The 21,315-nt window shown below is 40.9% G+C and overlaps 1 protein-coding gene across 1 annotated transcript in view; it reads right to left on the reverse strand.

The window, feature by feature from the left end:
* Positions 1 to 1,525: 1,525 nt before the first annotated feature.
* Positions 1,526 to 21,315, reverse strand: part of ZNF804A (zinc finger protein 804A) — a 152,780-nt gene continuing 132,990 nt past the window's right edge. Inside the window, exons 3-4 of the mRNA XM_040604866.1 lie at positions 7,687 to 7,817; positions 1,526 to 5,292 (exon numbers count right to left, since the gene is read on the reverse strand). Coding sequence (XP_040460800.1) covers positions 2,001 to 5,292; positions 7,687 to 7,817 — 3,423 coding nt within the window. The 3' untranslated portion in view covers positions 1,526 to 2,000. The remainder of the gene's footprint in view (positions 5,293 to 7,686; positions 7,818 to 21,315) is intronic.

Raw genomic sequence — 21,315 nt, forward strand, 5'->3', positions numbered from 1 at the left:
GAGGTAGCGGAGACATACAGATTATGTAGGCATACTCTTGAAATAAAGGAGTATGAAGTTACTTATACGCTGTATTTTTCAGGTACCAGATACATAGCAATGGACATTCACCTGAAGTTACAACTAGAGAAAATATACCTTCTTTATGGCATTACAGGGAGAGATGCTTAGCAACATCCTGCTCCATGCCACAGCCTCAGGCAGGGGAGCCCAGCTGCTCTCCAGAACCTGACCGATCTGCTCTTTCTTATCAGCATTTCACTTATTAATATAGTTTAGCCCTTTGTAACTGCATGACATGGAAAACTCACATCCCTTAAGTTGCTGACACCGTAATCATAGTGGCAAGATGTTGTTTGTTATAAGTTGTAATGTCACATTATACTACAACTTACAATACTGATACAGGTAAGTTCTAACGCTATAGATGCAGAAAATAATATCCAGATACATACGTTTTATGATATTACTTTCCAAACAGTTAATATGCAATGTATGTTAATGATATTCTAAAATTACTATCCTTTCTGTTCAACTGTATATAACTTTATTATACTATATAAAAAGGTGAAAAGAAGCAATTAATTGGAGAGCTAGCACCCACCTTTCATTACGGAGGGCCTACTTCTAGCACTAACAGCCATGCTGCAAATCCTTGGCTTCACTCACACAGTAAAATTCATTTTAACTCTGAAGAGATGGCTCCGGCTCAGAATGAATTCTCGTTTTATTCTGGACCATCACAGGTATGGGTCTGATATACCTCATACTAACACAAATGAGAAGATTTCACTGGCTAAAGCTGGGTGAGGTTCAACAGCAATAAAACGGTTGCAGAGGTAGGGAGAAGTCTCTGGAATACGGTTAGAAATAACAGCAGCGTACTATTGTTTTACTGACTGTCTATTCTATGGAGGAAAGAGGGGGGGCGAAGCAAGGTATGGATTTGTATGAAACCCTGGCGGGTTCCCCATGAGAAACTCCTCGTGACCTCCCCTTCACGCTCACACGTTCTTGCTATCTTCCCACATCGCACAGGCAGCAGGGACCTCAGTCTGACAGATCTGTCCACCACCAAGGGCTGTGTGCAGAGAGAGCATGCCTGGTGGAACCGAGACCTTCCCTACACTCTGCCTTTCCGCTATAGGCAATATTCCCTTGAAGTTAAAGTGCCATTGAAATTTTCCTCACCCCCGCCCCCACCCCCCACCCCCCATCACTGATGTTATTTTTGTTACCTTGTCTTTTTTGGTTTAGAACAAAAGGGATTAGCTCCAACAGTCAGCAGTTTGTGCGCATACTACAAGTAGGCAAAATTTGTCACGGTGACATCAAACCGTTAACATGAACACATCTATTACCCTTTCTCTCCTGTTCGGTAAGACAGCTGCCCTCAAGGTATTAGCCTCTGAGCCTCCCTGATAAATCACTGATGTATAGGAAACCTGATTATTCCAACACAGCAGGAGCGGAAGATGCTATTCAGCTGCAGAAGAACATGGAAGAACAACATCCATGAGGCTTATAATGAAAGATTTTTTATATACTTAAGTAGTTAACAAAAATTTATTGCAAGAGATAGTTTGTCACTAGATTTACAGTTTCAGAGAACATAGTACAAAACATAGTGCATCAGCTTTGTCTAAACATTAAATAGGTGCAAATACACAAAGATAAAAACCAAAAATGAATACTTTACAACATAAGTTATAGAACTATAAATATATCTTATATACATTATACATATTCTAAGACATGATTTTCACTTTATATATAGATAGAGTTCATATTAGTATCAGACTATTCAGTGCTTTAGTTATAGTACAGGTCTGACCTTCGCATGAATGTTTGCATCATTACACTTACAGTAAATGCCTCCCAAGGAATAAGGAATCTTAATCAGTATATTTCTCAGGACCATTTTGCAAAGCCGAGGGGACTGCAGAAACAGCAGGACCGTTTAGCTGAAGACTCCTTCCCCCATCCCCAAAAAACCTGTCTTAGAAGAGAGGCTGCAGAGGAATGACGGCCGGGTGCGGGGACAGCAGGGATGGGAAGACAGTGTGTGGCAGCGGGGGAAACGCCAGCTGGGTTGGGTGCAGGACTGAGGGCGGCAGCAGCGGCAAATGCGGCGGGGCGACAAAAGCTGCGTGCCCCCCCGGGCAAAGCCGCGGTCCTACTGGTAGATGAGGTAAAGGTGCTCTGGAAAGAGCCGGGACCTGCGAGAGGAACTGCTGGTGGGGCTGGAGAACCTTCAGCGTACTGGCGGCAGCGTGTTGCTGTAGGATAGTGTGATGGATGGTGGTTACGGAGGTAGAACACAGCGGCGGCTGCAAGGGTAAGGGCTGCAGCGGGGAATTTGGGGGCTGCATTGCTGGGGGAGGGAAGGTGAACTTCACTTTGTTGGCCAGCATGTTTGGTGGCACAATCTGCTGGTACGCCTCGGATGGGAGATCTTTAAATTTTTCGTGGTTATCTGGAGGGAATATCAACGTCTGATCGGGAAGGGCGAAGGGGGCTATTAACTGCTCAGTAGTTAGAAAGGTGTGATTGTTTACATGTGCTTCTTTGAATGGCAAGGGTGGCGGGCTGCTAAATATGCCAGGATTACACTGTACCCATTCACTGGTCATCTCATTTATTTTCTCATGCGGTAGAGACTCAGCCAATTCGTAATGGCAAAGATAGGATTTAGGAGGAACTTGTTCCAAATGTCTCTTAGGGAGGGGAACTTTGTAACGAGCTTGATTTTCACAGCTGTTGACGTTTTCTTTTTTCTTTTCATCCTGCAGAACATCCTGTGTGCTGGCAGCTGCCGGAGCACTGTGCCCAGGAACAGAAGCAGCAGAACCTGTGACGATGTCAGAAAATGTACTTGGAGCGCTCTGCATCGCTGCACATGGCATCAGTTTGTCATTTTCCAGCATGTGTGAACTGTCTGTTTCTAGAGGTGACTTGCTTTCCTCCAGCTGCATTGTTTCATCCGTATCTTTTGCATGATCAGCTTTGGGATCCACGTCAGTTTCCTCTAGACTGGCTTGAGTCAAGAAGTCCCCCAAAATATTTAATGCAGAATTTGCAGAATTTTCTTTGGAAGGTCTGGAGGTCTCACTTCTTGTGTTCCTGTCAAGGAATATGTGATGAATTCTAGTTTTTCTTCTTCTGCGTTTCCCTTTTGCCTTGTGATGCGTACCTGAAGTATGCGCTTGCCTTAGATATTCCTCTGCTGATAACGACTGTCCATATGAGCTTTCCTCCGACGAAGAGGAATAGGTATGCTGTCTCCGCTTGCGATGGGATTTTTCAGGTTCCTCTGTCAGAACATTGTAACCTCTCTTTATGGACTGGTTGTGACTCGGACTCTTCTCCTCACTGCATTGTCCTAAACATTTATGCTCTGGGCTACAGCTTGACCTCCTGACTTTCCAGCTACAACATGTTTTAGAGTACCTTAAGCTGTGCCTCCTAGAACGCGGAGCCAGCTGCTCTGCCTGTCTCCCAGAACTTGCTTTGCTCTTTCTGTGTGGTCGTTTACAACCATGGTGTTGGCCACTATTTTTTGCACTCCAAATATCACACAAGCCTCGGTCCCCATGTACATGATCTGATGCAGACGTGACTCTCTTATAACTACTTTCAGTGCCAAGCTTTTGATGCGACTGCTGTATCTCTCCTGTAGCTAGCCAGATATTCCCCGCAACTTGTCCGCACTTATCTGGATCAGTTTGGAGGTGCTGATGCTTATTTTCATCTCTGTAACTAAGTTCTTTTTCAGTCACTGAGGACATCTCCATTTCCGCTGCTGTTGTGTCCCCACAGTGATGATGATGACAATGACATAGTTTTCTTCTCCTTTTCCGTTTTCTACTTTTGTGAAGCCATTTTTCATGGCTTTCTTTGATCCAGACTTTGTTATATTTCTCATCTATCACAGTGTTTTGTCGCAAGTAATTTTTAGAAATGTGGTACTTTTCTATTTTTCTAATCCTGAATGACTCATCCAAGGACACTTTATTTTGATTTTTTGCAAGATCACAATTTCTGACAAGGGGAACATCACTTATGAGGGGTATTGTATAGTTGCACACATTTTTATTCATTTCTGTTTCATAATCACCACACTCTGAAGTAGGTTTATTTGTAAAATCCGAGACTAAGCTATCATTGGATTCAGTTTTATGGTGCAGATGAGGTATGCTTGGCTGATGCTTGGGCTTTTCTTGGCTGTCACTTGCTCTAGATGACTTGAAATCAAAATACAAAGGATTACAGCTATAAGAAATCGATGGGTCTGTACTCGTGTAAGTTAACATTTCTGATGGCCACTGAAGAATATTTGATCCATGTTTGCTACGAACAGGAACAAAGGGTTCACAAGGTCTCTTGCGCATGTCCTGTTTGCTTTGTGGCATTCCACTACTGCTTTCTTCAGATGGTGATGGAACTATTATGTCTGCCCCCAGCTTTTGTATTTCAGTTTCAGTTGTGGATGAATCACTGTTCCTGTCTTTATCATTTTCCTCCACAACATCCTGCAGAGATGAACAATCCTCTACAACCGCTTGTGCAAGAGCCCTGTTTGCCTGCAGCTCGTAACCGCTGCAGTCCAGGGGCAGGACTTCAGCACTCTCTGCAACCGCTGGCACCGCTTGGTCCGCAAAGTCTGCTGGACTTACATCAATACCACAGCCATCCATGTCCGAGGACACCAGCTGCTTTGAATGGGACACAGAAGGAGATAATATGGGACTCTCTAGCACCCTGGTTTCTTCACTGGCCAGCTCTTTTGACTCCTGAGCTTCAGGAGCTTCTGCTGTGTCGATGCATTTTTCCACCAGTGGGTGAAAACAGTCGTGTTTCTCCTCAGGGCACAGGACTATTTCTGCCACTGAAGGGGACTGAAGGTTACACGCTCCTGGAACAAACCTACTTCTCCTGCTCAATCCACGTTCCATAGATGTTTCATCATTATATTCATAGAAAACAGCAGCTGAAGACTCCAGTTTGACTGCTGCTTTCTTAGGAAAAGCAAAAGAGAACCCAACCCTATGTCCTTGAGCTCCTTGAACCTGATCTCCACGTTTGTTAGCATCAGGTTTATTACTACATGCATTTCCAGGAGTAGAAGAAATAACAGAAGCAATGTCTTTACAATTCTGCGCATCATGCATTAAAGTACAGCTGAAATCCTGTTTGTCAGCAGAATCTACAGCAGCACTTTGTGGGATATCATTGCAATGATCTCGCACAGTCACTGTAGTGGACTTGAACATAGGGCCGCTGCCAGGAGCGCTAGGAAGGAAAACAAAACTCAGTCAGCATCTTTCAGAGAATGGCAGACAGAAATACAGAGTTACATCAGTACCTATGATTTTTTTTTTTTTTAAAGAAAGAGGAAGAATCTGTGAACACGTAGATTTAGAATAAGAAAAAAATGTCATCTTGTATAAGATCCATTGACTAGTATTAAAAAAAAAAAAAAAAAAAAGAAGAGTAAATATATTTTGCCCCCAGTTCCTTCGTGTGAAGTTATCAGCTGAAGGGCTAATAACCCTGCAAGGTAGTTCACTTTCCCAAGACATACTGGCTGGCCTAATAACAGATTGTGTATCTCCCTAGAAATCCTGCTTCTCCTCCCAGTAGACCGCTGTGGTTACAACACTATTACCGCAAATAGCAGAGGTTTTACATTCCTTTGTGCTACAAAGTATTTTAAACCAGAGAGCACCTCATAGACCGCTTCCCTCTTAGCCATCATCCCAGTGACTGCTGCTCTGCCCACGGGTGGTCACACAGCAGCTCCCATCCTATTTGTGTTCACAGACCAAACCCTTGCAATCTCAGCAATTTCTTTCATGGAAAAATAATACCAGGGGGAGTAATTCAGCTGACAGTAGTGCAGTAAGTGATTCATCCCTCTTGAGAAAAAATTTATCACTGTCTACTTCTGTTCTTCAGTTCATGTCCTCTTCCCATCTGTTCTATCTGACTTAATAGGAAGTAAAGAGAAGAGTAAAAACTGTTTAAGCTGCCAATTTTCCAGGATCCACAGGAACTGCTCAGCACTAGGAGTAATGGAGTTACGTTGCAACAGTATTTTTTTTGTTGTTGTTTTAACCAAATTATTGTGCACTACAGTGCAGAGCAATACTAGATGATGGGTCACTTGGAAAACTTGCAAGTGTCATTTAAGACCCCAAGAAGTGCTGAGATAAAGAATGACAAACTTGATCTATTTGGTTTAGAAATTAAGGTAGAGGTTTTACAAGAAAGGAATTCCTCAAGAGATTTCCTGTCTTGTCGAGTTCTTCATAAATTTAAAATATATATTAAAAATCGCACACAAATCCTTTCTTTAACAGAATAAAATTTTGACTTCTACAAAGGCAACCTAGGAAATACCAGTCTAAAAAATCCCGTGTGTCTGTCTATATCACACTTCTAAGCACGCAAAGTGGTAGTAAAAAGCAATTCTTAAATAGAGAAATAAAGCTCAGAGATAAATTCTCCTTTGGGAACTAGAAGACTACTAAAAAAATGAACAAACCAAACCCAAAACAGAATCAACAAAACTCCGCAAAATCTGGGCTTCACTAGCATGGAAAAAGGGAAACACTAAGCTCCTCTTTCTCCTGAAATATGCTAAACTCAGACTTTGGAGTATATTTAGGGGGAATATATCGAATACCCTCAAGTATTAAATTTGGACAGTTAAAACACTAATAGAGGAGAAAGTGTCTCAATAAGAGTTGTCATAAAATGATAAAAAACCCCCCAAAACTATGTGTAATTTTGCTCATTTCAAACAGATCTCACAACATTCATGTCCCATCCACCTACTCAGACTGTTTCAGCACGCTGCCCACCATCTGAACTACAGAGAAAGAGACTATTACTGAACAAGAGCATCAGCTTGTTTAGATTTCTCTGTTTACATCTGGTGAGACAAAGGCTAGATAAAAAGAAAACATTTGCATTTGAGCATCTACTTTTTCACTTTTTTCCCCATAGATTCCACTGTGAAAAGGTGGTATGTATATTTTCACTGGCTTGTCAGTATCATAAATGTATCATATTTAGGTGAGAATATAATGACCACTAGCAAGCTCAATATTAATTTTAACAGTATGTGCAGATGCACCACTAAAATGTATGATGAGCAAGGAGTCACTTTTGCGGAGGGAGGTAAACACTGCTGAGCTGGGGAAAAGGAACACTTACCTTTTAATATAAAAAAATGCCATTATTGAAATTTAAAACTAGATTTCTGGAAGCTTTCCCAGGCGAGCAGTTTGAAACCTAAATCACAGAGATCTGTTACATCCTAGAAAGACTGACTGTATTCCTCGCCTCATCAATGAAGCAGTGTCAGCCTGTAAATGCATGACCTAGTTCACTCAGCTTTCAACCAATGTGCCTGGTTTTATGAAATATATATGAAACACATCTTTTTTTTTAAACTAAAAATACATGTCATTTTAGCTTCACTGAAAAAGCAACGTTAAACATTCATTTCTGCACATAGTGTGAATCAAGTTACTGTACACATACTGCTTCAAAAATGCCATAAACACGCATGTGGGGCTCCAGCCGAGAGACTCCAATTGCCTTGTGCCCCACAGCACCAATTAAGAGTGGAGGGCTTATTTTAAAGTATTTTTAATGTTTCAGCAGCTATGCACTTACCACGTTCTCTCCTTCCTTAGCTCAGCTAGCTTATGCAAACGTTGAAGGGCTTTTTCCTGTTTCCTTTCATCTTTTCGTGACTTAGATGCTACATTTCGAGCAAACTCCCTCTGTTTCAGTTCCTTCAGTCTCTGCAAGAAATAGTCATATAATGCACACAAAAACCCCAGGGATGCTAAACATGACAGTTACTTTCTGGTAAGCACTCATGGCACAAGTTATTTTCAGACCTAACCAAAGTGACCCATTCAATAAATTTATACATTTCAAGTGAATAACCAAAATACACAGAGATGCTAGAGACAGGTTAGCCAGGTTAGAGATAATGTAAAAAAATTTACCGTAGCTTTTGTAGTTAATATAGACCACCCTCAGCAGGATGACATAATGTTCATCCAGAATTTTGCTTAAGAACCTTCTCTACAGCCTGATTGCTCTTTGAGACAATAATAAAAAATCATGAGACCACCCCAGGTATTTTTCTGCAAAGTTGCTCTGCAGCCTGTTGACCCCGCAGCCAGCATTAAATCTTGGGGTTTTCTGCCCAAGATGCTGGGCATAGCATTTGTCACCGCTGAACCCCCGGAGAAGCCTGTCAGCCCTTTTCTCCAGCTTACCAGGGTCTCTCCAGACCTGCCCAACCATGTTATCAGCATGGTATCATCTGCAAAGCTCCCAAGAGCGCGCTGTCCTGCCATCCAGCTCATTACTAGAGACGTTAAAAGGGTCCTGTCCCAGTGAGGATCCCCAATGGCCAGAGAAGTCTTGTATTTTGAAATGGGAAAATCTGCCCTTTGAAGGAGCTTATCTTCTGCTCTTGCTGGTGTCTGATGCTGCAGTTAAGCAGACACTAAGCTTTGATCCAGCACCACATCTGATTTCATCTCCAGCCTGTTTCTTTTGGGGGGGAAATTAAAATGCAGAGCTCTGACCCTCCACACCAAAAGGAGATTTCAGGGGTTTTTTTGTATCACAGGACAAATACGCAGAGACTTCTCTAATCATTCATGTCAGTGAGAAATATTCCGGTAGGTCCCAACGCCCATCAGTCCCCGATATGGCTCACAGTCAGGTGACATCATTTTGTAAGACTGTAACCTCACGATTCTGGGGAGGACCCAGTAACCTGCCACTGTTTTAGTGGCCGAGGGCTAATGGCTGGCCATGAATAGGGGCCACGTGGGTTTGTAAAGGCAGTAATTCTAACTCCAAATTGTCTGAGGGATATCTAGAGCTTTTCTTATCCCTGGTGGCGCATAATACACATGGAAATAGAGTTTGCAGAACTCTATCAGCACTGTTCTCCTGCTCCTTCTCAATTTATTTCACCCCTATTGTGATTTTTTTTTCCTATTCACAGAAAAATAACCCCCCATATACTATCATTCACTTCTTCACTGAGAGGGTGGTCAGTCACTGGAACTGGCTCCTGAGGGAAGTGGCCACAGCACCCTGTCTGCCAGAGTTGAAGGAGAGTCTGGACGATGCTTTTTGGTCATATGGTTTAGTTTTAGGTAGTCCTGCGCACAGGACTAGATGATCCTTATGGGTCCCTTCCAACTTGACATACTTTGTGACTCTATGATTCATTTACACACTTTCTTTGCCATTTCAGGTGATGCTACTGCTACCTTGGCAGTCCATTTAATGCCAAGAAACATGTATGTACAAACCTGCTGAGAAAGCAAACAAACAGTTGCGGAAAAATGAGCACCACTCTCTATTTTCAATTTTTACATTTTTTTCAAATAACTGGATACCCTTGATAGATACAGAAAAATAATCTGAAATGTAATCACCTCTTCTACCATTTATATTTTCTAGATAGAATTATCAAAATTTGTTTTATTGTACTAATACAGTGCAACGTTATAAACACAACCAAAACTGGATGTACGGCAACTTTTTTCCAAGAAAAAAGGCTTGAAATGTGAAGCACCTTTGTAGAACGGTTTTTACCCCATGCGTTCCTGGTTTACTAAAGACCCTGCTTCCCACCAGCCACTCATGAAACCTGAAGTATTTCATTTCATAGGTGACTTCTGATTACTCAGAACACAAGAGAAGGGATAAAGTTTGCTCCTTCCCCTCCCCACCTCCAGCCCATGGCATTTGAAGAGAGGATTTCATTCCATTTTGTGGAGCTCAATAATTTTTCAGGTCTTTTCCCCCTCCAGTGCATAAAGAAAAGAAGTATGTGATAAAGCAAGAGAAGAAAAGAGAGATAAAAGGGTGCCTTTTTCACAAGGTTAAAAAGGAGAAGCTGAGGTATATACAAATCCATAATCACCCTCCAGCAGCAGCACTTTACTGTAATTACCATAATGATTATAATTAGCGTTTTGATTCTGACCAGATTTTGACCCCTTTAGTCTTAACTGCTGAAAGTTAGTGGGACTCCGCGCCATCAGGAGTGCCAAGTTAATGTGACTCCATGGTTCAGGGTGCAAGTAAGGTCTCACTCACAGCGAATAGGGGCAATGCTGTTAAAGGAATTTCTACCTGACCTTGGAGGCACGAAGATGGGTTTCATGCCTGTCATTGCCAAGCAAACATCATTCTACCCATCAGAGCCTCCCGTCAGTTCGATCAGTCATTATCTGTTTAGCATGGACCAGATCTGGTACAGAAGAACCGTTCACAATTTTTAATTAAATTGTTCTTCTTGATTGCTACAAGTAGGTGTCAACGTGTGAGACAGAGGAGACCGGCAGAAGTTTTTGTGTGCACAGCCATCATGTCGAACTGCCTGCTCTTCTCTTCTGGAGAACTACTTGTTCCCGAGCTACCCTTCTGTCAGACCTCCTGTCAAACACACCTCCCCTTGCCTGTACAGAAAACCGGTCTTAGCAGAATATGAACTAGTTATACAACGTGGATGGGTTTTTCTTCTTACAACTGCTGTCTGAGTCTTTTTCATGGACAGCTTTAACGATCTATAAGGATTATACCTCAGTAACTCCTGAGGTCTTTATTCAGCAAATACATATGTACAAGTGGAACTTTTCTTAGTTGTAAGCCACAAAACTTGCACCTGGTGCAAGCTGTTTTGAGGCCTGCTTGGGCAGTTTCCAAAAAATACTGTTTCATATACATAAAAGGTCATCTCAGTGAGAAAATGTGTGTCCCTTTTTGATACTGTAGTTATTTTCTGTATTTTCTCTTTATTTAGCCATCTGATAAGCTATCACTTGCACTTCCTTACCGCACTTTGTCATGCGAGTGGTTGCTAGCACTGCATTTATGTTGCCCTATACAAGATTTTGTTGGTTTTGCTTCTATTATGCAAATTAAAATGAAACATTACCCAATTATACGCAAAATTATTACACCCGATTGTATGTAAAATACCATTGGTCCATGCATTCTGAGTATCATGAGACCTTCCCCCAAATGCTGTTCAAAGTAAATGGCAGTAATAAAAAACCAAGTGTGCTTTATTCTTAAAAAGCATCTTTTCCTTAATGTTTTTATGCCTTTCCATGTGGCCGAGGTATTCACTAATGCTAACTTCTATAGTTAGTTTAACGCCTGTTATGTTTGTTTGTTTCTACGGATCAGTAAGCAAATAATTAGAAGGCAGTCATACAGTATTTATATACGATTCCCTTCTGTATTTTGCTCTGCTTACAAACCAGCTCAAAACATATAAGTCCTAGCAAGTAGAATTCAACAAACAGTTCACAATGAATAATTAAATGGCATTTCTCCAAGAAAACTAAATGCCTTCATGATTATCCTGATACGCTGTATTGCCACTTTGAACAGGCTGAGCATGGACCATCGTCGGTTTGCAAATTACTTCCCCAAACGTGGAGCACTGGGAAGCCTCACCCTGACCCTCCAGCCTTGCAATGGGATTCTGACATTGGCTTGCTTTCGCTTGGGCACAAGCTGAATTATTTTAACAAATCTAACTGTAACACTGGGCCTGAAGCAGAAATATTCCACTTATTTCTAACAAACTCAGCCAGGAATCTTACTGCCGGCCCATTATATCATGCTGAACTGAGGTATGCAACTCCAGACGAAAAAGAAGACTTCACCAGCTCCCACACAACTATGCATGGATGAAACTATTCATTGAGAAGACCACATGAGTTCCAAACTCAGGTGTGGTATTTCACTCAGAGGCATACAGCTCAGGTGTCCCCAGGCTTGCTGTGGAAGACACCCACCAAAAAAGTCAAAGAAATCCTAACTGGACTTCCAACAGGACTCCATTTCTGGTTACTTCACCTATGTCTTCACTTCTCCATTTACCACATTAGACAATTAATTTCAGCATGCCGCTTCTCAAAAAGCTCACGATGACTTTTCTAATTCTCCCTGCATTTTATAATACAGGAACCACAAGCCTAGATCCTGCTGCTGGAGCCAGCTGCCTGAAGACCTCTGTGGATCAAAGCATCTCGAAAGACATTACGGCATTAAGTGTACTTCTTACATTACTACTACAAGCCTTCTGCCACCTGGCAAAGTAGTTGTTGGTTTTGTTTTGTTTTTTAACTCATGATTTAAGCACTTGTAACAACAGCACTTCAAACTAATAGGTCTTCAAAACAGAGAAGACATTAATTAATAAATATACCCAGGACACCAAAAGCATGTAAAGGCTTAATGGTGTACCTGAATACCATGATACCAGGTCATAAAATGGGGGGGGGGGGGAGGGAACAAACAACCCAGCCTCGAGTAATTTTATCGCTTGAAACATACCATCTAATGTTATCAGAACTGACTCTGAAGAAAAACAGTGAAACTTTTCATACAGTTTATGAAACCGAAGGGGAAATCATAACTAGCATCAGCATTGACACAGCCTCTCTGTATGGCATTAGTAACTCATGTAAAAACCAGTCATTCCCCCCCCAGCACAAAGGCATCCTCTAAGGACTGCTTATTCAGAGAGGCTTTCATAGACCACCTGTGCAAAGCTTATCTCCCTAGTCTAGGAACAACTTTAACAGGGTCAAGAACCAGCAGGAACAGTTCTAACAACAGCAGGAGCCAGAAAAATGTCTATCGGGGGATTTCAGGGAAATGCAGTTCAGGTATTACTATGTTAATTTGCTTTTGCCCTTAGATTAACAATTAAATTACATGGACTTTTATGATGCTGAAAATATGTAGACCATAAATACATTTTCTGATCAATGGATGTAAAAAATTACAGAGCTTAACAGCCATGACATCAAATTTTGCTGCTTTATTGTCTTTTTCTTTTACCAGAAAAAATAACTGTATTGTCAGTAGCCACTGAGTCATGAATGTATGCGATTATTAGCTTTTAAAAATAACTCATCAAAATAAAACTTCCTTTTCTTACTCTGTAATTTTGAAATATTCGAAGCTGCAGCACAAATAGCATGAGCAGGTTGCTACAGCCCTTTGCATGCCGAGCACTAAAATATCAAGTGTTTGTGTTACACCTCAAAATTCTGGTCGTAGCTCTTTTTCAAGTTAGTTGCTTCTGAAAGATCGAATACAGCAGAGTCACAGCTGATGTGGGAACTTTTGAGAAAGTAGATGAGTGATCAGGGAAAGAGGCCAGGGTATATTTCAGCCCTATAGCTTTACGTTACATTAAGAGAACCGACATACTGTCACACCTATACCACACAGCAGAAAATGCAGCGGCTGCTTAACTGGCACAAGGACTTTGAAACTGTAAAGGGAGGCGAAGCTAAAAGCAGTAATGGAGTCAAATTTCCAAATTGCCCACGTCGGCAGAGGGAGGACGAGCATCAGTCTCTGTTTTGGCAAACAACCTGCCAGACCAGGAGAACAAGGCACAGGTCTGCTCCTACTCTAGCCTCCAGCAACAGCAGCGTTAGGCTGAGATGGTGAAGACATGGGATATTCGGTCCTACAGGTGTGTTCTAAATCCAGCATAAGCTTCCCCAGTCTGTAACTCCATTTGCACCCTGAAAGGAGCTGGAAGTCCACTGCAGCTCCCTCCTGCCCTTCAAAAATTTGCTGATAACCTAAACATGGGGAACACAGGTTGGTAGTTCAGCGATGCTGTGGAGGTGACACAAAAGTGGCATTTGGATTTATTTAGAATAAATCAAGTATCTCCTCTCTCTAAATCCATATATGAGATAAAACATATTGTAATTGTTAATAAAGAGGGGTTGGGGGCTTGAATTCAGTTTCTTTTTTAAAGAACTTGATTACTGCTTAACACGGGTATTAAATAAGAGTACTTCTTAGCTGCTGCCGATTCTTCTAGAAGCTGTGCGTGCTCCCCTTTCTCTGAATACTACATGACTACTGTTGATACACTGTCACATAACTGAGATGGTTTATTGCTTCTTTATGTGAATTATGGTATGACAAACAGAGCAACAACGTGCTCATTAGATAAACACTTGTCACATGAAACCAGTTTTGTATCCCTTCACAAAGAGGCTTGAGCTTAATCAAAAATAAATAATAACAGAATAGATCAGAGCTCCTGTAAACACTCAAATGGGGAATGCATCATGCCATTTAAAGCAGAAAACATTGCTTACTAAGATGAAAAATACACCTTCTCTGGTGGTTTGTGTGAGCACATATATTGTAATATTCTGCTACTGGAGTCTCCACCACTTAGCACAGCACAAAAGGGCAGCATCTCTTCACTTGTGCTCTGGTCTGCAATTCCACATATTTTCCATGACCATATCTTTTATATTATTTAAAAAAAAAGAACAAACAACCCTTTGTAAAGACTACAGAAGAACTTAAAACTCCAAGAAACAAATAGTGTAATACAAGAAGAACTTACCCTGTTAATGCTATAGTCCTTCTCTAGCAAAGTCAAACAAGGCAAGTTACTTCCAGAGAAAGGAGAAATGTCAAGATTTCTCAACGGAATTAGTAACTCAGCCACTCAAATAAGCAGACTAAGGAAGAAATCATTAGACAACAATTTTTTTTCATGCTTCCAGAATGGAATTAATTACTACAATATGTTCCTGTAATAGAAGAGGAAAAGGGGGAAATTTTCACAGCAGCCTACAACTGCTTGACGGGGAACTGCACAGCAGATGAGAGTCACTTGTTGCTAGCGGTGGGAAAAAGTGCCTGCTAGGGCAGTGCTGCACTGGAACACGTTACCCAGGGGGGCTGTGGAATCTCCAAGCCCTGCAGAAATTCAAGACATGGCTGAAAAAAGCCCCATCTTACTTGATGATCTCATGTTGGTGAGCCACTAGCTCCTTCCAACCACTATTTTTACGATTTCCATCTTACGCAGTGAGTTATCCCATCGGCACTCTTTGTCAGTGTACAGGCTACACTGGCCACTTGCTTCGGTTTTGAGAGGCCTTTAATAAAGAACGTTGAGTTATTGCTGGAGTAGGAATAACTTTCAGTTTGTTGCAAGTTATAAGCTGCTTCTAACTGCCTCTGCTTATAGCTGTATGTATCTCACTTTAAGTTTCAAAATTTAAGCTTTTTTTAAAAAAATTGAGAGCTCCACCAATTTGCAACAGAACCCCATTTTATGTGATTAGATATTAAGCTCTACAGATAACAAAGAACATGCAGGTTGTGAATTATCTGTTCCTCTCCTATTTCCACCACAAGCCACAGCCATACTCTCCTGACAGTCTTTTAATATTAGAAGAAATCTAACATACGCAGATATAGATATATACAGGATTTTTAAACTAGCGAGTCCTTGGAGCCCATGAGATTGCTGAATAGATAGATTCAGTTGAAGTGAAACTGCTCTTTCTCCAGCACTGTCAAGAGCATCAACCCAGACTGGGGAGAAAGTGGGGATTAAGAGGAACGGAAGGTTGGGATTGTTTTACCTGCCAGTCATGGGCCCAAAGGAGGTGGGTGACGAGCAGGTGAGATTCTTCATGATGTGGGCGATTTTGATTAACTTTAAATGAAGACATATAACGTTCAGAAACAACTACAACTTGCTCATAAGCACACCTGAGCAATACACAGCAGTTCAGTCTGTCGTGTAGTCTGCAGGAAAGAACTGTTGAACCAGCTTTTACATTCAGGTGCTACAAATATATATTCGATACATGTATTATGTTATACAACTGAAAATTCACAATGGTCTTTTCTACTTTTGTAATATAAAACTTGAAATTATCATTAAATATAATTAAGTTTTTGAGACTACTTCAGACTCGCATATGAAGCATTTTTCTTGTAAAGTGTGTTTGAGTTCAGATAGATCTTCCCATGTGCGTTCACGGGGAAAAAAAATAATGAAACGAGCTTAAAATGAAAACCAAACCCAAATGAAAACATTATTGTTTTCCAAATCATGGGGAAAATCAGAATATTAAATATTTTGCACACTTGCACCTGTAATATACATGAAAGCTAGTGGTTGTCTTTGATGAAGATCTTAATAATTACTCTTGATTAGGTGACTGCAAAAGAAATATGCTGAAGCAATAGCAGGAAAAATCAATCCTTCTCAGCTTTCTATTCTTTTTAACGCTTTTCCTTCAGAAATTATCTGCCAGAAACAAACACATACTTCATTATATGATGATTAATGCCCTTCCCAGCACAATAAGCCTCATGTTTCATTTGACATCATTCCAGTGCCTGCGCATCTTCTGCTCCTTTCCAGTATCCTCTGTTGCGGGGTTCAGATAGCATTATGGCTTACAATTGAACAAGGCTCCAGGACTTTAACAAGTAACAGGTTACAGAGCATAAATTAAGAGTCTTGTTGATTTCGTTTGAAGATTAACTACATTTTCAGAAGTTCACTAAATGGCCGCAGCATTGCCATTGTGCAAAAAACATTGTTTCAAGCCTACAGAATTGCTGAGCACTGCATACTGAATATTTCACTGCGATAGCTACTAACCACGTGTGTAACAACAGTCTGATCTTATTGCAAGCTGTAGGATATTTTTTTGTTAGCTTCAGCAAAAATCAGCTGAATACTCCATAAATATTAAGGCCAAGACCGAAGAAAACAGCATAGACATACAGAATTAGCATCTCACCTATCAAATTAATTTTACCAGATAATGAAAAGAACATAAAGCTGACACACACTTGTGCACCTGGAAAGTGGTTACATATGCTAGTGTCTAATTTAAAGTTATCTATTTTAATGATCCTAGGCCTAATTCCGCTTCTCTTGAAGTCAATGGAGAAACTCCTGCTGAGCTCAGGGAGAGCAGAGGTTTTAAATTCACCATGGAAATTTTCAGCAGCGCTTAAGGAAGCTTCTTCAGTCACAAAGATTAAAGACAAGACCGGTACACGTCACCTCTTTAAGGATCACTTTACCTTTGCACCCACTCCTGCACCATTTAGGGTTCTGATTCAAAAAGAACATATGCAACATTTTAAATCCTGTCAAGAAATGATTATTCATAGCACCGTTAGAGAAACAGGCAATGCTGTAGGGAAAAGAACTCAGCTCCACACTGCTGGGAAAACGCAGGTGGCCGTAAGTGTGGGGCTGCCCTCAGAGGCCACAGCTCCTCTTGCTGCTCCAGGGGGAACAACCCAGCATGGACCATTTCAGACATCATGTGCCACTCCCTGGTCCCACAGAATTATCCACCACTTTCACTCCAACAGTGAAATTTAAGCATCCAGAATAATCTGTCTGAGCATAGCATATACAAGATTTTCAAGTTTGACAGTTCTGCTGCAACCAAAACAGTGATACAGGGAGGCACTGCCTCCTGGTATTTTGGGCACCAGTCACTGAGATCTAAACGCAGATGAGTGCTTCACTCTCTGGCCAGTTACAATTTCCCATGCATCAATAACAAGAGCTCCACAACATCCCACCTAAACTCTATCTGGAAAGCTTTAAACTATTGGAAAAATCCGCATTTGAGCTGCATTCATCTTCCATAAATCATTTCACAGGAGCAACAACTTCCTCACCAAGAACTCCTTTCACAGAAAGGTCACCTCTACATCTCTTTGCAGAGGGAAAATTGGATTTCTCTTCTGAATGACTTTCCAGTGGGAGACGATAAGGCCACAAAATGGATAGCTCCATAAACACACAAGTGTTGGATGGCTCAGCAGTTGACGTTGTCTTCTGCTCATTTTAGAGACTGTTTTGCTGTTTTCTGCATGAATAACGTACTTGGCAGCTCTGAGTTCTTCGAGACTTCATCCAACAACTCTCCACTCCTGTGCCCTCCAACACCTACCAGCGTCTGTCGTTACCTACCAGCTTTTCACCTTGGTCAAGATGGTTCACTGAAGTTCTCTTCAGTGGAATCATGCTGCTATTCTGATCTTTCCTCCTCCTTCCTTACTGAAGGAGGACACGATGCCCTTTCTACAAGCATGTTAAAAACTGCAAGCGGAAATTTTTAGTCTGTGTTTACTGTTTTAACCTCCTTGGTCACTGACATTCTTAGGAAAGACTGCCACAGAAACAAACCCGCCAAATCTTAAATCTTTCCAGCCTCCACAATATGCACTGTGACTGAAAATGAGGAATTAATATTTACAGTCAGGTTGCCTAAATGTTATTTTCTGTAATCCTTGAAGGATACGCTAATAACTGTGATAGGCTGAAGGAGATACATGAATTCTCTCAAAGGAAGCTCTTTATTTTAATTCTTTATGTCAGAGTTAAATCACAATCCCCTTCTCACACCAGTTTTATATTGGATCAGTCAGCCGTTCAAAGCCTCTGCTCACAAATTGCTTCTCATCGGCAGGATCTGGTCCTTGCCAGCGATTATCCCAGGACCATGACAAGCTTCTTTAAAGAATGTATCAATTTGACCAATAAAAACTGAGATAAGAATAGGCCTTTGCTAGTTTTGACACATATGTCTCAGCCACAGCTAACTGGCACAGACAAAATCTGAGTTATCCTTAAGCCAACCTTTAATACTAACCACACAGACTGCTCTGAGAAAAACACAAGGCTGCAGAAAAAAATATTAAATATGAAGTATGCATCTCGCAAGGCAAGATGAAAACTGTAACCTGGCATTATTCTTTCATTTTCACCTATGCAGATGAAGTGTGTTGTAAAGTAACTCTGGTAACATCCTGGTGACTTTACCACAAATAGCAGTCGTTGGTAGCCAGCAGTCAGGAGAGCACGTGTCTGCATTGTGTGTGTCTTCTACTGCATCCTTGCTTTTGCTGACTGAAATATAAGTAACTGTAGAGCAAGGATGTATGTGTCACCACATTACACTAATAAAATATTACTTAAGTTATCAGTAAACCACAGCTTGGTGGCTGCTGAGGGAAACCAGCACTGCAACAGAGACCCCGATAGGACAAGCACGAGATCATAGCAGAGGCCTTGAAGGTGCAAGGAATGGGATGACAGCAGGATCCCAGCACGATAAACAAGTCATTAGTGTTCAGTTACTGCTTGCTAAAGGAATGAAACTTTAAAATATGGATAAAAGTGAGTTTAGGGATAAAAAGAAAATGAAGAAGTATCCAACATACGTAAAACTTACTATATGTAGCAAATTTGACTAAAATATAGTGAAACACTGAAGAAAGAGCAAACAAGCGAGGCACATATTTGTGCTAGTAAATACATAAAAATGACCCCAAATGAACCTCAGAGTGACCAGAAGGGAGCCATCAACATTAACTTCACCTTCCTCCTGGTAAAAAGGAGGAGGAAACCACAGATACCAACATCATACTCCCCCACCACATGAAGAATTCACGGTGTTTATAGCTTGTAACGACACCTTCCTTTTCTTCTTTGGGAGGACTGTAACACCAGAAAAGGATCAGACACTAGAAAGCTTATGTGTATCTGTATTGTTATCAGGAATGAGCTCTTGTAATTAGATAATTTGGACTATAAGCACCATCATTATAATTGGCCTAATAATAATTCTTTCAGTAGCCTGTTAGGACTTCAGCTAAACAAACAACAAATTCTTGGCTTTGCACATCGGGCGTGTTTCTTTCACCCACGTAACTGCAGAAGGTGCCTGGTGGGGTACCCCAGCCTCGAGAGCCAGCTGAACACCTGACGGAGCTGATGAACTGTACAGCAGGTCCAGTCTTCTGGTTTCATATAAACCAGAAGAAACTCATGACAACATTCTCTTGCCTCAATCAGATACGAAGCTTTCAGGAGATAATTTGCCCTTGATTAAGAATCACTAGGAAATTAATAAAAACAATAATTAACTAATAACTTAGAGCTCATTACTGAATGGAAATGTACCCAAATCTCAGTCCACACTCTTACAGGCAGAAAGCAGTTCCTAAGGAAAACCAGCAATATCCTTTTTTACCTTTCCTTTCTGATAACAACAGCCAGGAAAGAAATACATCCACTCTCACGATACAAATTCTGATTAACAGGTGAGCATCACGTGAGGAAGACAGCACAGAGCACAACCTATGGCACTGAACTCTGAACTGCTTATATGCTTAAGCTTTGATGAGATGAAGAAAAAGAAGCCCATAAAAAGCTATCTGACACATAAATAACAGGTAAATTAACTAGATGGACCTTCTGTATATCTTAGCAGAAGATAGATGTAAAATGTCTACGCCCCATGTGAAGGTATTTCTGGGTAAAACACTGCCACAGAAAATGGAAAAGAAGAGCAGAAACTTCATCATCTCAAGGTCAGCATAACTGTATGTTCAGGCAAGTTAAAAAAAAAAAAAAAAACAACAAAAAAGTGCCTTCCTCTTTCCCTACAGTAAACTCAAAGACAAACTAAAGTACTCTGCAGCTAAGAACTACTGGTGAGAGCTATGAAAACCTTGCCCACTCTTCTTACAAAGACCAGAACAAATAATATTATTCTGAGAACCCCAGCCCTGCAAAGAAACCTCTTACAATCCTCAAGCCCTACACAAGGATTGCTACAGCGCTCCACAACTAATAAGTATTTACAGACCAGATTCTCTACTTTTGCACAAGATCTACATCATTCAGCAGAAACAGGTACCTTTGTTGGTCTTTAACTTGGCAGGAGAACCCTCTGGGTGATCACCATATTTTTCTGGTTCCTATTCACCAAAGTTGTATATTTTTTGATTTTGTCAACTACACAAATCTCTCTCTTTCTAGAAAACCTTAAGGGCATTTTTAATGAAGAACAGAGGAAAAACTTTCCACAAATTTGGGTTCAATTTTCTTTATATACTTCTACAGATAGCTATAAAAAAATAGAGAAGCAAATAACGACATTTCCTTCTAGCCTACCAAAAAATGGGCTATTTTCTCCACAAGTTATCTTCCCTGGAAACCTAGATCTTTCAGATACTGCTTTCAGTCTTTATAACATCCCCTAAAGTAGGCTGGTCTTAAAAATATTGCTTCTGTCTTAAGGTTCCCACATTACTGCTCCGAGATTTCTTAGCAGCATGCTGTATTGCCAAGTGGACTGGGATAAAAAAAAAGATCTGTAAGACACCTGTTTTTCCCTCTCACATCCTCTCTGTTTTTTGCAAAATTGCCACAGATGATGCTTAGGGAAGGTTTGAAGAACACTACTTTACACAAACAACACTTTCTCCCTCTGCACATCCTGGATATATTGTTGGAATTCTGTCTCTTAATGGCATCAAAATGACTCATCCTTTATGAATGTCTTCAATCCATTCATCAAGCTGTCATCCCCAAAACTGCTTCTTGCCTTCTTCTGTAGGATGCAACCACAT

Source organism: Falco naumanni, chromosome 8 (assembly GCF_017639655.2).
Source record: "Falco naumanni isolate bFalNau1 chromosome 8, bFalNau1.pat, whole genome shotgun sequence".
NCBI lineage: Eukaryota > Metazoa > Chordata > Aves > Falconiformes > Falconidae > Falco > Falco naumanni.